This window comes from Anser brachyrhynchus (genome assembly GCF_964034855.1).
Source record: "Anser brachyrhynchus genome assembly, chromosome: 23".
In the NCBI taxonomy this organism is placed as follows: Eukaryota; Metazoa; Chordata; class Aves; order Anseriformes; family Anatidae; genus Anser; species Anser brachyrhynchus.
In genome coordinates, this window is record NC_137716.1 from 6308822 (window position 1) to 6324661 (window position 15840).

At 60.9% G+C, this 15840-nt stretch overlaps 1 protein-coding gene across 1 annotated transcript; it reads right to left on the bottom strand.

Moving 5' to 3' along the window:
* Nucleotides 1-1747: 1747 nt before the first annotated feature.
* On the bottom strand, nucleotides 1748-10603 carry ANGPTL4 (angiopoietin like 4). Its single transcript, XM_080566242.1, has 7 exons — nucleotides 10054-10603; nucleotides 9376-9486; nucleotides 8718-8850; nucleotides 4326-4439; nucleotides 4138-4233; nucleotides 3570-3845; nucleotides 1748-3034 (listed from the first exon to the last, which is right to left on the bottom strand). The coding sequence occupies exons 1-7, from the start codon at nucleotides 10579-10581 to the stop codon at nucleotides 2853-2855; spliced, it is 1440 nt and encodes a 479-aa protein (XP_080422368.1). The 5' UTR covers nucleotides 10582-10603; the 3' UTR covers nucleotides 1748-2852.
* Nucleotides 10604-15840: the final 5237 nt, after the last annotated feature.

The following is a 15840-nucleotide window of genomic DNA, read 5'->3' on the forward strand; positions in this document are numbered from 1 at the left end:
GAGACGGGCGGAAGGCTGCGGGGCGAGGATGGGGCGAGGCTGCCCTTGCCGATGCAGGCTGGGTAACAAAAAAATAATCAAGTGGCGGCCTGTATTTCCAGCTGCAGGGCGAGGCTTTGCTCAGAGGGCTCGAGGAGGACGGCAGATGGAAGGGGTTTTTTGGCACCTGGTGCCAGGAGGTGCTGCGGGCGCCGCAGCCTCGCCCTGGGTTCGGGGCGCAGCGGCCTTGCCAGCCGGGGTGCGCAGCGCCCGGTGCCGTTTCTGTGGCTGGCACTGGAGGGAGCCTCCACACGCCGCATTTTAGGCGTTTGTTCAACACGAAGGCGCTGGAGGATCCGAGGGAGGTTTCGGAGGAAAACGGAGGCCCAGGACGCGTTTTGCGTGCGCAGAGCCCGGCCGCAGAAGCTGGCGGCAGCCGGCGCCCAGGGTGCGGTGCCGGGGGGACACGGGGTCGGGGGGCGCAGGGCAGCGGGGGTGTGCCGGGTGTGGGCAGGATTTGGGGTTTTCGGCCATCCCCCATCTGCGGTACCCCCACGTTGTCCTGCAGCTTCTTCTTCTCAGGGCTGAAGATCAAATAAATGCGCTTCTGGGGGGCAACCCCGTGGCCTGCCAAAAAACGGCAGTGGCTGGGCACGGTGTAGCTGCCGCGCTGGTTTGTATTTTGTGCACAAAGCCCACCTTAGGCCGATCACTTCAGCATCCGGGCTAAAACATGGCCCTCTGGTGCCTGCTGCTGCACCCAGGGACTAAACAAGCTTTGGATTAAGCAAATGGAACATTAAAAATGTATTTCTGAAGGCGAGAGAGAGGGAGCGGATAGATAGCAGAGGGCAGCGTAATGGGCTCTTTGTGCAATTGTGCTTGGGGCTATCATTGACCCCAGGATTTTCCCCGGGGAAGGGGGGTGGACACAGGAGCTGGGGAAGACGTAGAGGTGCCTCAGGTATTTGTGCAGCTGCTCCACGGGACTTCCCAAGCCGTGTTTGTTCTTGTCTTTCCCTTGTTGAGTGAGCAATTCTTTTTTTTATTTTTTTTTCCTCTTTTTTTTTTTTTTAATCTTTTGTGCTTTATAGTAGAATACCTATAATCAGCTAAAGACGTGTTGCTGTTCTCTCTAGCTCTGACATCGCTCCGGATGGGCCATGTGGCTGGGACCACGTGCCCCGCTACTTTACCTGAGGAGCAGAGCATGAAGGCTTCCGCCGGATTCCCAGATTCCTTTACACGTAGTAACTGCCCCAAACCTGCAATAAATACTTACGGAGATTACTATGCACGCACGTTATGAACAGGTAAGAAGTTATTTATTGGGGCTTCTCCTGGTCAGATCTGACTTTAATCCGCGCAGGTAACTCAGACCTCAGCCTCGGCTCTTGTTCAAGGCGTTGGCGAGTGCTCGCACAGCGGAGTTTCCCTGCTGACTACAAGGAATCTCCGCAGTGCGAAGCTCTGCCTTCAGGGAGTAAGAGCCTGCTCGTTGTCACTGCTGTCCCAGGGCTTGATTTCCAGTGAAAAAATGTAGAAATTCATAAGCTTCAAGCAGACTGAAAACTATGGCTGGGGCTACAGCAGGCACTGCTGTCTCAGAGGTCCACAAGCCTATTGCAAATTGTTCAAGTCCAGAAGGAAATGTTGTGTTGACATCAAGCACCCATAAAAGCAAAGTTTATGAATGCAGCGTGCTCACAGAGCTCCCACGCAACTTTACTGGTAAACCATCAGGCAAATAATCCAGCCAGGACAGTTACGGGCTTGTTTTTATTAAAAGACATCTTCAGAAAAGATATTTTAGTACAAAAAAAAAAGTTTAAAATACACGAACTACGGTTGTTGTTTTCCAGCGCCAACATTTATAAATTACACCACATTGTTTTTAACACTGCATTTAAATACAGAAACAAAATTAAAACAGGAAATTCATCAAAAAGATCCAACATCCTACAAATGACTATGTACAATATTTAGCAGCTAGGAGCTCTAGCACAGTAGTCAATATGACTTCAATAGGGCAGGATGCTTGGGAAGTCCCAAGACGGCAGCTTGGCCCGTAACAGTTTTCGGGGACCTGTTTCGCCCCCCTCTCCTGACACCCACCCCAAAGGCAAGAGCTCCTTTCCTGGAGCTGTGAGTGTTTTCTCCAGCTCCCAGCAAATGCCAGCACAGCCAGAAATCGTGGTGACTTCAAAGCTTTGGGGCCAGGGGAGGCGAGGGAGCCCAAAGTCCCCTTCTCCAAAAGGAGCCCTGCATCCGCCCAGTGACACCCGTATTCCCAGCGGGTTGAAGTCACGGGAGCGGGGCTGCATGGCAGAAGCAAGATCAAGCTGTCAGAGGCTCCTGCCCCACGGGGCCAGGGGGGAAATAGGGGGAAACTCACAGGGGGTGCGCACAACTGGTTTGGGAACAACGGTGAGAGGTGGGATGCAGCAAGGCTCAGTACCCAACGGCTTGGGGCAGGGTAGCAAAACCCTTCCCGTGCCTCCCTTTTACCCCAGCTCATCAAAACCAGCATGGAAGTGTTGAGGCGGGACAGAAAGCACCAGATGACTTGAACCCGCTGCAGCAGCACGAGGCGGACTGGAAGACCCCCGGGCATGCTCTGGAGGTTGACCTCCCTGCCAGCAGCTCTCCTCCTGCTTTGGGAGCTCCCATCCAGGGGCTTTGGCGACACGGAGCTGTTTTAGTTGCAGTGAGGAGCTGCGCTGTGCCACAGCCCCTGCCCGCTAAAGGGCTGCTAGCAAAGAGAAACGGTCCTTGGGGGCTTCCTGGGGAGGGTGGGTGGATTTTCTGTAAACACCAAGTGATGGAGCTCACATCTGTGCTCCACGGAGAAGATCAAGTCTGAAATGCCAGCTTCAGGGCTCTGCTTCCAGTGCTGTGGGTTGGATTTTCATGGTGGTGGACTTCAGAGGGTAGTACCTGCCTTTCCATGTCTTCCAGAAGATGCCCTGCTTGCGCTCGTGCCTCTGGCGAGGGATGGAGCGGAAATACTTCCCGTTGAGGTTGGCATGGCCACAGGTGCTGAACCACCAGCCACCTACCAGGGCAATGCAGAGGAGGGTTAAATCCATGGCACTTCCAGCCAGAACACAAACCCAGCTTCAAGACAGCTGCTGCCCCTGTTTTCCCCATACTCCAGGGCTTTGGGAACTTACAAGACCTTGTACACATTTGAGGAGTCCCATGCACTGGAAATACTTGCACGGACCCAGTAGGAGTTCAGGACATGTCTGCATGTCCCTGCTGCTCTTTTCTTGCATGCAATAAAACTTCACCAAACCCTGCAGCAGCCCCATCTCAGGCCTGGGTCTGGCCCCTGCTTTACTCGAGGGTGGCAGCCAGCAAAGCCCTTCCAAAGGCAGCTGCTCGGGGCAAGACCTGGACCACGGCTTCAGCTCCCCTCCCCGTCCCTCACACGGCTCTTCCCATGGATCCCTCCTCCCCCAGCTCTCAGGTGCAGGGAACAAAGCAGCTCAGCACCAGAGGGAGCGTCCAGCCCCAACCCACTCCTGGCCACCACCGGGGGTGGAAGGGAAAGCACACGTCCCTGGGAAGGAAGAGCCCATACTGACCTGAGAGGTGCTTGGCACAGTTTGTGTCAGCTTTGAGGTCGTGGTCACGATCCCGAGTGGAGAAGGGTAGCTGCCTGAAGTCCCCAATGGCATTTTCCAGTTCTCCAGACAGAGGCCCCAGCAGGTTGAGAGTGTAGGCTGTGCTCTCTCCACCGAGGCTGAACTCAAACTGAACCGCCTGGGAATTTCCCTCCCAGTCCTCCAGCTCGATCAGGAGGTTGTACCTTCCCTCCTGGACAAGGTGATGGATCTTCTCCAGACCCAGCCAGAAGTCACCTGAAACAAGAAACTTTACCTTGGTCACAGGAACAGGAACAGGACAGGCTGCAGAGGCAAACAGGGCCCCGGACAGGACAAGCCAGGACACTGCAGTATCTGAGTTGCTGTGTGCCACGTTGTGGGACAAGTCAGAAAGACCGGACACAACAGCGGCGTCCCCCTTCTCCTCACCCCAACACTGTGCTCCAGCACGTGGAGATCTCTAGGGGCCAGCAAGGGGGAATAACGCGTCCTTGGTTAAGCTGTCGCTTATCCTGTGAGAAGAAGATTGATGCCATCATCCACCTACCACGAAGGTCTCCAAAGCCATTCTTGTAGGCATCCCAAAGCTGGTCAAAGTCTACAGAGCCATCTGCACGCCTCTGGATCACTGTCCAGCCACCTTCTGCAGGGATTAAAGACAGTCATTTCAGGGCTACCGTCGGCAAGGCCGCCGTGCAGAGTGCCGCGGGGCGCACGGCATCTCCAGCACGTTACCTGCAGTCATGTCGCAGTAGACTTTGAAGGGCTGAGACCCCGAGGGCTGCACCTGGAAGATGCCACTGCTTTGCTGCCCAGCCAGGAAGAGCTGCTGGCAGTCCTCTGGGAGCTCTGCAGGAAGAAGGAGAAGGTGTCTGAGAAGACGTCCCCGTGTCCCATGTCCCCTGTCCCACGTCCCCTGCAGGTGCAGCCCTCGCTGGGAGCCCGCCAGCTGCACGCACCTACAGCTGCGGCGTTGGACGTGTGCTGGAGCCGACGGCCCCTGGGTCCCCAGCATTTCAACGCCAGTGACCCAATATCTTCCCATTTATCCTAACGCAGCTATTTGGGCTCCTGTCCAAGGCAGAAGCTGGGCATCGGGCCAGGCAGCAGCAGCCCAGGGCTGGGGAGCACGGCTCCCCGGTGAGGGCAGAGACCGAGGCACTTCCAGCTCCCTCCAGGGTTTGGGACGGGGCAACGACAAGGCAACCACCTGGGAGGGGAAAGCTTCCCCATCTCAGCACTGTACTGGAGCCCTCCAAGGGCTATAGGGTGGAAAGAAAGTCCAGAAGGCACCCAGCACACATCCAAGCCAAGCCTGATGCTGGTGCTGGCAGGCAGGGAGCCAGCCCGGGGCGCCCCCGGTGCCCTGAGACTCACTGACCGGGGTGGGTGGGCGCGGGGAGCCCCGGCTGAGCGCGCACAGGGTGAGGCCACCCCCGGCACGGGGCTCCCACCTCTCCTTCCACCCCTTGGGGACTTTGCCCCTGGCTGCCAGCAACGCACCGTTTCAACAGTGCTGATAAAAGTCCAGCCAGGAACCGCCACCCGCAGCACCCGACAAGGAAAAAAACCTGTTACAAAACCCGGAGTCGAAAGGCCGCCGGAGGATGTGTAGAGGCTTCAGCCGCGGGGTGCCGGCACGCTCAAGGGGCTCTTTGTGTGCCGGGACAGGTGCCCCCGGCCCCCCGGCCCCGTCACCCCCAGACAAAGGCGCTCTGTTCCCCTGCTGCGGGGGCAGCTCCCGGGGGAATGTGGGGTGGATTCGGGTGGCTCGCAGCTGCTGCCAGCGCGACCCCAACGCAGGCGGCTGGGGAGACCCAAACACCGGCATCCCCCTCCCCGGGTAGTGCCGGCCATCCCTGCAGCCCCTCTTGGGACCCCCCCCCCCCCGCAGCAGCAGCCCCCGGGGGTCCGGGCGGGGAGAGCAGGCTCCCCTCACAGCCGCAGCGCTTCGTCTGGGGCCAAAGGGTGGACGTGGGGCCTTGGGGCTGCTGAGGGGGAGGGCGGCCCCGCAGGGCGTCGCACAGGCCCCATCCCCGGCCCCATCCCCGTTGGGGCAACGGAGCCAGAACTGGAGGAAAGGTCAGCGGGGGGGGGGGGGGGGGGGGCGGGGGACGGCAATGTGACACCCACCGCCACCTTTCACCCACTTCCAGCCCCTTATCCCACCCCTCGCCCCCCCTGCAATGAACTTTCCCCGCCTTGGCGGCCCCCCTCCCGCGCCCAGCGCTGCCCTTAGCATCCCTCGCTCCTGGCTGATGCCAAGGCAGGACCAGGAGCCACCACGGCCACCGGCGCAAGCACAGGACAAGGCCCCGGCCCGCGCACACGCGGACACAGGGCGAGCCTTTTTGCACAAAGGATCAAAGCACAAAGCACCGGGCGCGCCGGGGACACCAAGCGCATCACCAACCTGCACGCTTCCAGGCAAAAGCAGCCAGGGAAGGCGAAGGGGGCTTAAAGGGAAGGAACCTGCCAGGGTGGTCCCTGGCCCCGCAGTGAGCCCAGCTCACACAGAGGCAGCGGGGATGTCCCGGAGGCTCCCAGCAGCAGCCAGCCCGCAGCAAGCCCTCGGTGCTCTCCTCGCCTCCTCTCCCACGTTATCGCCAGCCCTGGCAGGATGGTGCCCAGGCGGATGCTCAGCTCCGCCACGTGGCTCCCGCGTGCTGAAGTCAGCCCTGTCCCAGCTGGTTTTTTCACTGGGCTCTGACCAAGCTCATTGCACTCTTATCTCTTCTGTTTTCCTGGGGCAATGGGGACTTCCAAGCAGCTCAATGAGATGCAGCTGCTTGAACAGCCTCAGCTCAATCTTTGTTTGAGGAACATGCTCGTTAGTTCCAGCTTGTGTCGCACATCCGTATGGCACCAGCAGAACAACAAGCCCTCCTGGCTGCACTGGATGTTTTCCTTTCCCTCCCCCTTTATTTAGCCAAACAAGACTTCAAATCAACAAGGCTCACTGGAGCAGCCCCAGGCATGGCACCATGTTTACCCAGCAGGATCTCCAGGCACGATGGAGGTCACCAACCCGCGACAAACATGGTCCTGGCGGAGGGCAGGGCGTGCCTGGCCGCGCTTGCGCCCCACCGGGGCTGTTTGCATCGCCTGCCCCTCACCCTCCCCAGCCCGATTATTTTGGAGTCCCAGCACCACGGGGAGAGCGGGGCTTTACCTTTCGCCTACTCGGCCAGCTGCCAGGGAGCGCAGGCTCTGCCTAAAGACGTGATCCTCTTTCTGCAAGTGATTAAACCTTTCACTCTCGAGGCTGCTCCAAGCCTTCAACTTTCACATGCTTGGCACGCCGCCATCCCTGGCCTGAAAACTTGTGTTCACTGGATGCAAATAAAAGGGTCTTTCTGAAAAGGCTGCTGGTGGAGTTCGTTGCTGCTCCCCTGGGCTGTGCCAGCATCGTGGGGCTGCCTGACAATAGGCGGGGAGCAGCCACGGGCACGAGGCTGAGCCGCGACTGCCTGCTCCGAGAGCTGCCAGCAAGCCGCCCAGGCAGGGGGCGCAGGGCCAGCTTTGCCAGGTATTGTCTGCTTTAAGATTTGCCAGAAAACTCACTCCACTTGGTAATGAAAGGAAGCCAATTTGTTTTCTGTCAGTGATATCAGCAACAGGGATTAGGCAAGAGAAGGGGGGAGCTCGCGGCTCAGTCAGCCCGTCGGTGCGGCTGGGATGCCCAGCACGCTGAGGGCGCGCAGGGTCCACGGTGTGCGGATGGGAGCCAGGAAACTTGCTGTGCTGAGCTCACACACACCCCCTTGCTGCATCCCCACAGGTGGTGGGGTCCTCGCTGCGCCCCGAGGTGTTTCACAAGGGCTGTAGCACCCAGCACCCACCAGCCGGCGCAGCCCACATCCGACACCAGGAAATAGCACGGACCTCGCCCACCTCCTTGCACCCCACTTTCGGCATAGCCCGGAGGCGAGAGAAGAGCAGGAGATGCTGCTGGAGACAAGTCACAAAGCAAAAAGCTGGGAGGAAACTGGAAAAAAGAGACAGTCCTCCAGCTTGATAGGACCTCTCTGAGCAGGGGAGACCTTGCAGAGCCCCGCCGCGGGCTGGCTGGCCCCGCCGAGCCAGGTGCCAGGAGTTTGGAGCACCGCGTCCCATCTCTCCTTATCTGCACGGATTCTTTGTTCAGCTCACCCAGTGTTCAAGCACAGCGGTGACAGCTCTGGGCTCCACATACAAACTCCCATGTGCTTTCCCATAGCTGTCCCTGCGTTAAGCCCTAAGCAGGATTTCCCCGTGGATCCTCGCCCTGCTCAGTTTCTATTTGGCTCGGACTGGACATCCCCAGACAGCTGCACAGACGCTTCCCTGGCCAGCGGAGCCAGCGCTGTGGTTTAGCTGACACGACACGAGAGCAGCTGCTCCCGGCCAGTGAACCCTGCGGGATCGCAGGTTTCTGTCTGGGCGGGAGGTTGCAAGGCACAGCGTGGCGGGGATAGCCACCGGGACCCCCGCTCCGGGCTGCTCCGCTGCCCTGCGGGAGCTCCTCCGTCCCTACTAACCCGGGGGATGCTCCAGGCAGAAACAGGGGCTTTGGACACGACATCCGCTCGCCTGCTCTAGCACATGTTTCCCAGGGCTGCGGCTCTCCAGTGCAGCTCCCAGACATTTGCTGCAGCTCAGCACCGTCCTCTAAGGATAGTACAAGCTGAGGCACTCGTCTTTCATTTTTGGGACCCAAATACAAGCAGAGGGAGGTGGTTGTACAAAGATGTAGCTGTCTTCTCATGGTCCAGGACACCCTAACACTCCCTTCCACCCAAGAGGCAGATTCTGCTTGGCAAAAGTGAGAGCAGGTGAACAAGAGCCAACTCCAGGGAGCAGAGAAAAATACCTGCTAGCAGTTTCTTTGCTTCCCACTGCATTCTTAACATCAGGCAGAAAAATTCCTCCTAAACCCTTAAATTCCTGCTGGACTAATACTGATCCCGAAGGCTGGGTCCTGCCCATGCTCCAGATCTTATCCAGCCTGGCCGAGCTCCCAAGCCCCAGTTTTGCGAGCAAATCTCACATCCTGAGTCAGGACAACTGAACCTTTTGTTTCCGAATGACTGCAACTGCTGCTGGTTCGCCCCAGCAAGAATCAGGGCGGCACGTGCAGATACTCACTCTGCGTCAGCACAGACTCCACGCTCGCGTTCTGGCTTTGGTTGGTGTGGCTGAGGCTTTTCTTCAGGTTTATCTTCCACTTCGGAGACTGCGTTTTGTTGTCCTTCAGGTGTAAGGGGATCAGTAGGTTGACCTGCAAAGAACAGAAGATGCAAGTCAGGAGAGTTTTATCTCAGCTCATTTTCAACACTGCTGCCCAGCAGAGCTGATGGGTCACAGCATCGGCTGCCCCCCCACGACCAGGGTGATGCTACTGGGGTCAGACCAGAGCTGGGGGCTGAACTTGCCCAGAAAGCTCAAGGAGCAGGAGGCATCCAAGGCTGGCACAGCCAGGAATTATTGTGTGTTTTGTTTTTTTCACACCCACGCTAATGATTTTATTCTACGGCTAAACTAAACAGAACAGCACAGAGCTGCTCGTTTCCCACACAGCAATACCTCACATTTCACTATGCAGACACGCTGGAAGCTCCCAGCTCTGCTTTTTTGCTGCCCGTGCACCAACACCACAGCACAGGGACTTGAAGCCAGGGGACAGCAACACTGCTGCTCCTGCCACCAGCGTGCCATGCCAGCGGGGCTGCGAGGGATGGCTTCAGGACCCAGCTGTGGTCCCCAGCCGCACGGCTGCTGCATGCAGAGCTGGACGGGTGCTCACCTTGCTCTGCAGGCTTTTAATCTGCAGATTCTGCTTGTCCAGCTTGTACTGCTGCTGCTTGATCTTCTGCAAGAGCTCCTCGATTCGGGAGTTCTGGGCATCCATCAGGGTCTGCGGGGGGAAGAGCTAGGTGAACCCCGCAGCAGCACGTACGGCACGGGGCTGGGCAGGATGGTGCTCCCGGTGCCCTGGGGCAAGGTCCCCTCTGGCAGCTCCGGTGTCCCCAGGCCGGTCGGGTCCCCCCCAAACCGCTGTCACAGCGCTCCGGGTGGCTCGGGTCCCTCCGTGCTGATCCCCGTGTCCTGGGAGGGTTGGTCCCCCCGAGTGCCCCCAGGTCGGTCCCCCCCCAGCTATCCCCGGGGCACCGAGAGGGTCGGGTCTCCCGGTGCTCTCCCGGTGGCCAACCCCCACGAGTGGCTCCCGGGAGGGCGGGGACCCCCCGCTTCTGCCAGCCGGTCCCGGTGCCCCCGGGTCGGGTCGGGTCCCCCCGGGTCCCCCCGGGGCCGCTCCCCCCGCTCGCTCCCGGTGTCCCCGCTCGGGTCGGTCCCCACGGGGTCTGGCGCTCCCGGTCGGGTCGGGTTCCCCCGGCTCCCGCGGGGCCGCTCCCCCTCCCCGGTGTCTCCCGGTGCCCCCGGTCGGGTCGGGTCCCCCCCCGGCTCCCCAAGGCCCCGCGCTCACCTGCAGCGCTCCCAGGTCCTTGGCGCTCTGGTTCTCGGCCGGCCGCGCCTGCAGCGCCTGCCGGACTCGGCTCTCCAGCTGCTCCAGCCGGCCCTGGATCTCGGCTTTGTCGGCCTCCACCTCCTCCAGGCGCTGCCGCAGCGCCTCGGAGAGGTTGAAGAGCTGCCGCCCGCGGCCCTCCAGCTCCCGCACGCTGGCCCGCAGCAGCTCGCCCTGCTCCTGCGTCTCCCGGGCTTGGCGCAGCAGCCGCCCCATGGAGCTGTTGTGGGCGCTCAGGCGGCTGCCGAGCTCCCGCATCTGCCCCTTGGTCCTGTCCGCATGCTCCTTCAGGCCGTGGCCGAGCTGCAGCAGCCCGTGGGCGATCACGTTCACCTCGTCCCAGGAGGCGAACTGAGCCCGCCGCTCCTTGCCCCCCGCCGCCGCCGCCCGCCGCTCGCTCCCGGCTCGCCCCGGTGCCGGTGCCGGTGCCACCGCCATGCCCGCCGCCGCCGCGGCGCACAGCACCAGCGCCGCCCCCGCGAGCTGCATGGCCGGTCCCGGTGCGCGCCCCGCCGCCGCGCCGCCGCTTTTATCGGCGCCCGGGCGGAGACCGGCCGCATCACGGCGGGGAGTGCCCGCCGCCGGCCCGCCCCGCGCCGCCCGGCCCCGCCGCTTTGTTCGCTTTCCCCCCGCTGCCGGCCCGGCTTCCGCACCGCCGGGCCCGGCCCCAGCCCTCCCCGCAGCCCCGGCCCCGGGAAGAGCCGTTCCTTCCCTGCCGAGCCCTGTGCCTGCCTGGTGTTACACCCTGCCATGTCCCCATCCCCATCCCCACCCTCATCCCATCCCCATCCCCACTCCATCCCCACCCCCATCCCATCCCATCCCATCCCATCCCCACCCCCATCCCATCCCCACCCCCACCCCCACCCCATCCCCATCCCCATCCCCATCCCATCCCCATCCCATCCCCATCCCCATCCCCATCCCATCCCCACCCCCACCCCCACCCCATCCCCATCCCCATCCCCATCCCCATCCCCATCCCCATCCCCATCCCATCCCATCCCCATCCCATCCCCATCCCCATCCCCATCCCATCTCCACCCCCACCCCCACCCCACCCCCACCCCCACCCCCACCCCACCCCCACCCCCACCCCCACCCCATCCCCATCCCCATCCCCATCCCCATCCCCATCCCCATCCCATCCCCATCCCATCCCATCCCATCCCCATCCCATCCCATCCCCATCCCCATCCCCATCCCCATCCCATCCCCATCCCATCCCATCCCATCCCCATCCCATCCCATCCCCATCCCCATCCCCATCCCCATCCCATCCCCATCCCATCCCATCCCATCCCCATCCCATCCCCATCCCCATCCCCATCCCCATCCCATCTCCACCCCCACCCCCACCCCATCCCCATCCCCATCCCCATCCCCATCCCCATCCCCATCCCATCCCCATCCCATCCCATCCCATCCCCATCCCATCCCATCCCCATCCCATCCCCACCCCCATCCCCATCCCATCCCCATCCCATCCCATCCCATCCCCATCCCATCCCATCCCATCCCCATCCCATCCCATCCCATCCCCATCCCATCCCCATTCCCATCCCCATCCCCATCCCCATCCCCATCCCCATTCCCATCTCCACCCCCACCCCCACCCCCACCCCATCCCCATCCCCATCCCCATCCCCATCTCCATCCCCATCTCATTCCCCGTCTCGTTCCCATCCCCATCCCTATCCCCATTCCCATCCCATCCGTGCTGATGGCCCTACCCCACATCCTAACCTGGGCGCCCTCATTGCCACCCTGTTGCCTCACCCCCCTCAGAGCAAACCCCATGGATCTCCCAGCCACGGGTGCTGCCACACCGGGTGCCTGCACCCGCAGCCTCTCCCCGGCAGCCCTTGGCACAGAGACCCCCGTGGGTGGCGAGCTGGGCCCTGCTGGGAGCAGCTGGCCTTGGGGTGGACGTGTGCTGCAGGCACCGGGCTCCCAGGCCATGCCCTAATGGGTGCTGGGGCCCTGCTGTGGGTGCAGGGCTCTGCTGGGTGCCCCAGAGTGTGGCACTGATGCCCACTGCAGGCACAGGGTTTGTGGGTGATGCTCCTCGGTGCACCTGGGGGGAGCAGGGCATTCATTCATCTCAACACTCCCTATCCCTAAGACAGCCAAGGATGAATTCCTCCCCCAGCTAAAGGCTCATTCATCCCCTTGTGAAAAATGTGCGTCTTATTTCATTTCTGGGGTCTTTGACTCCAGTTACCAGGTCTTCCCTCTTGCTCTGCCTTTTTCCACTAGCTTAGAGCGATTTTCTGTCTCTGTTTTTTTTTTTCCTCCCCACGAAGGAATTCACACTCTGCGACCGAGCCGCTCTCGGCTCTGCTCAGCTGAGAGCAGATGGAGCCCTTCTGCTCCCTCCCTGCCGGGTGCTTCCTCCTGCCGCCGCAGTGCTCAGCACGGTAAAGCACATCCTGGAGCCGGAGCTGCCTTCCCGGCCATGCCGTCCTTAAGGGGTGAGCCCCCCCCTTCGCACCGCTTGCTGAGCCCATGGGGGACAAAGGCTGCAGCGGGGGCTTGTGCCGAGCTCCCCCCGCTCAGCCCTGACAGCTGGGTAAACCCACAGCAGCTCTGCCTCCACCCCACCGCCGCTCCCAGCCCTGCAGCTCGGGGTAGGGCCCATCCGTCCCTTTTTCCTCTCGTCCAAAAGCGCTCGGCAGTGGCGCTCCCCATCCGAAGAGTCCCCGTTTCATTGCGAGTTTGCGGAGCTGATTTCCGAGCCCAGCCTCTCCCAGCTTCAGCCTGGCAGGAGCTGTGACGCACACTTCCCACTTCTTTTCCTATGCCCCAGTAAGCGACAGATATTTGGGTTTCCCGTGCTTTTTCCTTTGTGAGGACAAACTCCCTGTTCCTGGGGGCGAAGCTCCTGGGTGTATGTGAGTTTATGCACAGGGGTGTGGGAGGTTCCCGCAGGAGCCAGCTGATGGCTCCTTGCTCTTCTGGCCCTGCGCCTCTCCCTGCCATGCTCACAAGCATTTCACAAGCATTTCCTGGGCTGCTTCTCACAGGAAGGGTGAGCAAGAGGCCTCCCAGCCAGCACCTGCAGCTGAGAGCGCAGGGAGGAGTTACCGAGGTAGGGGCTGGGAAGGAGGAATTCGGGAAATTTTGGCAGGCGGAGTAGCCTGGGAGCCCCCAGCCGCACTGCTGGCATTGCTTCTGCGTTTATTACAAAGCCAGAAAGAATTTTCCGAATGAGGAAAATAGAAAAAGAACGGGAAAAAGACCGGATAGGAAAAACCTAAGGGGAAAAAGAAACAAACAAAAAAATGCCGCTTGCGGTCATCGCCGTTTCCAAACCTCTGAGGTTCGTGGGGTCCCTCTGCACACACCCTGCTGTGCCACTGCGGTCACTTGGGGGGGAGCTGGGGACACGCTGGGGGGGGGGGGGTGATGGAGAATTGCCCCCCGGCAGGGTGAGAGCATCACCTGGGGTCACCGCTCAGTGCCTCAGGGCAGCAGGCTGGCCCCTGCCCCCTGGCTTGGGGCAGATACGGCACATCTGCCCCCCGCTAGGGGCCACCCACTGTGTGCCGCGGTGCTGGAGGGGCAGCCACAGCCCTGCCAAAAAGGATCGCCCCCAAACAAACCATGAAATTTCTGCTTTTCACCCTGTGCCTGCCCTCCTTTGGCACCCCAGCAGCAGAAGAGCTGTCGGGGGCCGCGCTGCAGAGCGGAGGGCAGAGCGCCCGCACGCTCGGCAGCACCTCGAGAGCCCTCCGGGTCGGGAAACACAAACACCCGTGTCACTGGGACAAACAGGGGAGCTCGATTTCAAGTGTGGACTGTTACTGCAGGTTAGTGACGTCAGGCGAAATGAATCCTGCGAGTAACTCAGCTCCCTGCCCTGCCGTTACCCAACATAAGAGTTTGTCCCACATGGCAGCCTGGGAGATGGCGGGGTTACGCAGGGTCCTGAAGCAAACGTGTTCCCACTGGTTATTTTCTGCATTTACAATGTTTGTGCTGAGGCGGGAGTGAGGTAATGCAAGAAGCTGAGGCCCCTCCAGAAGCCACGTGATTTATGCATTTTACTTCGGATACGTTTTCCTACCGGGACATCTCCAGTTTGCCCTGAGAAATATGAATTTTTAACATGCAAAAATGAAAAGTCCCCCCCAAGGACCTGAGCTACCTGTGTATGACTGCAGGGTGATGGGAAGGCGCTCCCTGCAGTCAGATGAGTTTAAATAGAGCTTAAAATGGACTGTCCAGTGGCTCGTGGATCTCAGCGCATTTCTCTGTGCTGATGGAGCCCTACACAGGAAGAGGCTGCAGCGGTGATCCCTGTGGGGCTCCAACCATCCAGCTCGCTCCAGGCTGGTTTGAGGCTGGAGAGAGCTCAGGTTTGGTCCCGGGGGTGGTGCTGGCATGATGGAAGTGAAGCCGTCCCCTTCCCTGGGCCAGGGGATGGAGGACCAGCACAGCCCATGCTCAGGAAGGACCCCACAGGGATCAGCACCAGCACAGCAGACCCTGCGAGGGGACTGCAGCAGCCCAGGGAGCAGCAGGGCACCGTGGTCCTTGGGGTATCCCCCAGGTCTCTGCACGCTCCATAGGGGTCAGCCCCTGTCCCCAGCAGGGTCTCAACAAGTTCATTTTTGTGGAGGTCTCTCTGAAGTAACAGGGGATTTCCCACCCCCCTTTTCTATCTTTATCCCCATCCCCATCCCCTTTCCATCCCCATTGCGATCACCATCACCAGCCCCAGCTTCATCCCCCTCCCCATCCATCCCCATCTCCATCCCTATCCCCATCCCCATCCCCATCACCTCCCCATCTCCATGCTCACCCCCATCCCCATCCTCATCTCCTTCCTCCCCCCCATCCCCATCGCCCCCCCGTGTGGGTTCTGGGGGCAGAGGACCACCCCTCCTGCACCAGGAGCTCACATCAGGGCAGGACCAGGGCTGTGCCCAAACCTCTGACGCTGTGTGACCTCCCCTGACCCTCCCCTTTCCCCCATCACTTTCCTCTGCGGTCCTTCATCCCCCAGATTTCTCCTTTCAGCGAGTGGTTTGCATTTTATTTCTTGCACCCTCCCTTCCCCGCAGTGCCCCCGGCCCAAGCAGCCCGGAGAGGCAGTGCCCGGCGTGCACCAGGCTGGGTGGCAGCACAGCAGCCCTGGGCACGCCACCCTGCCAGGCGGGCGGGCTGCGATGAGCATCTTTGTTCTCTGCCATTCTCCATCCCGCCCCTTCCCACGCTGACCCGCGGGTCACTGTGCGAAAGTTCAGCCCCGTCTGAACTCGGATTGCATTCCTGCAGCTGCTCGGCCCTGCGCTCACGTCACCGGGAGGGATGGGAGGGATGCTTGTTGGTGGGAAGGTTGCTCACAGCGTCGCTTTATTGTTAGAAAGAGCAGATGTAAGGGAGACTCCAATGGAAGGGGAATGGGGCATGTGTGAGTTACGCCGTCACCGCCGCAGGGATAAATTTAGATTTTCCAGAGGAACAATTGCCGTGTTCCAGTGGAGGTCAGGAGGCATCCAGCAGGGATTTCCCACCGACCCCAGCTGAGCGCAGCCTGCACATCTCACCCAGACAGGCGCTGGCAGCCGTCCCAGCCGGAGCCGCGCTCCCGACCCGCCTTGGTCTCTGCTCCGACCAGGTCACGGCAGCAATTTTTGTGTCACACATCCACAGACACAGCCCTGCCAGTGAGATGGTTCTGCCAGCTGAAGAAGCCGCGTGCTGGGGCACTTGTCCGCACTCTTCCCAAGCGTGGCTTTG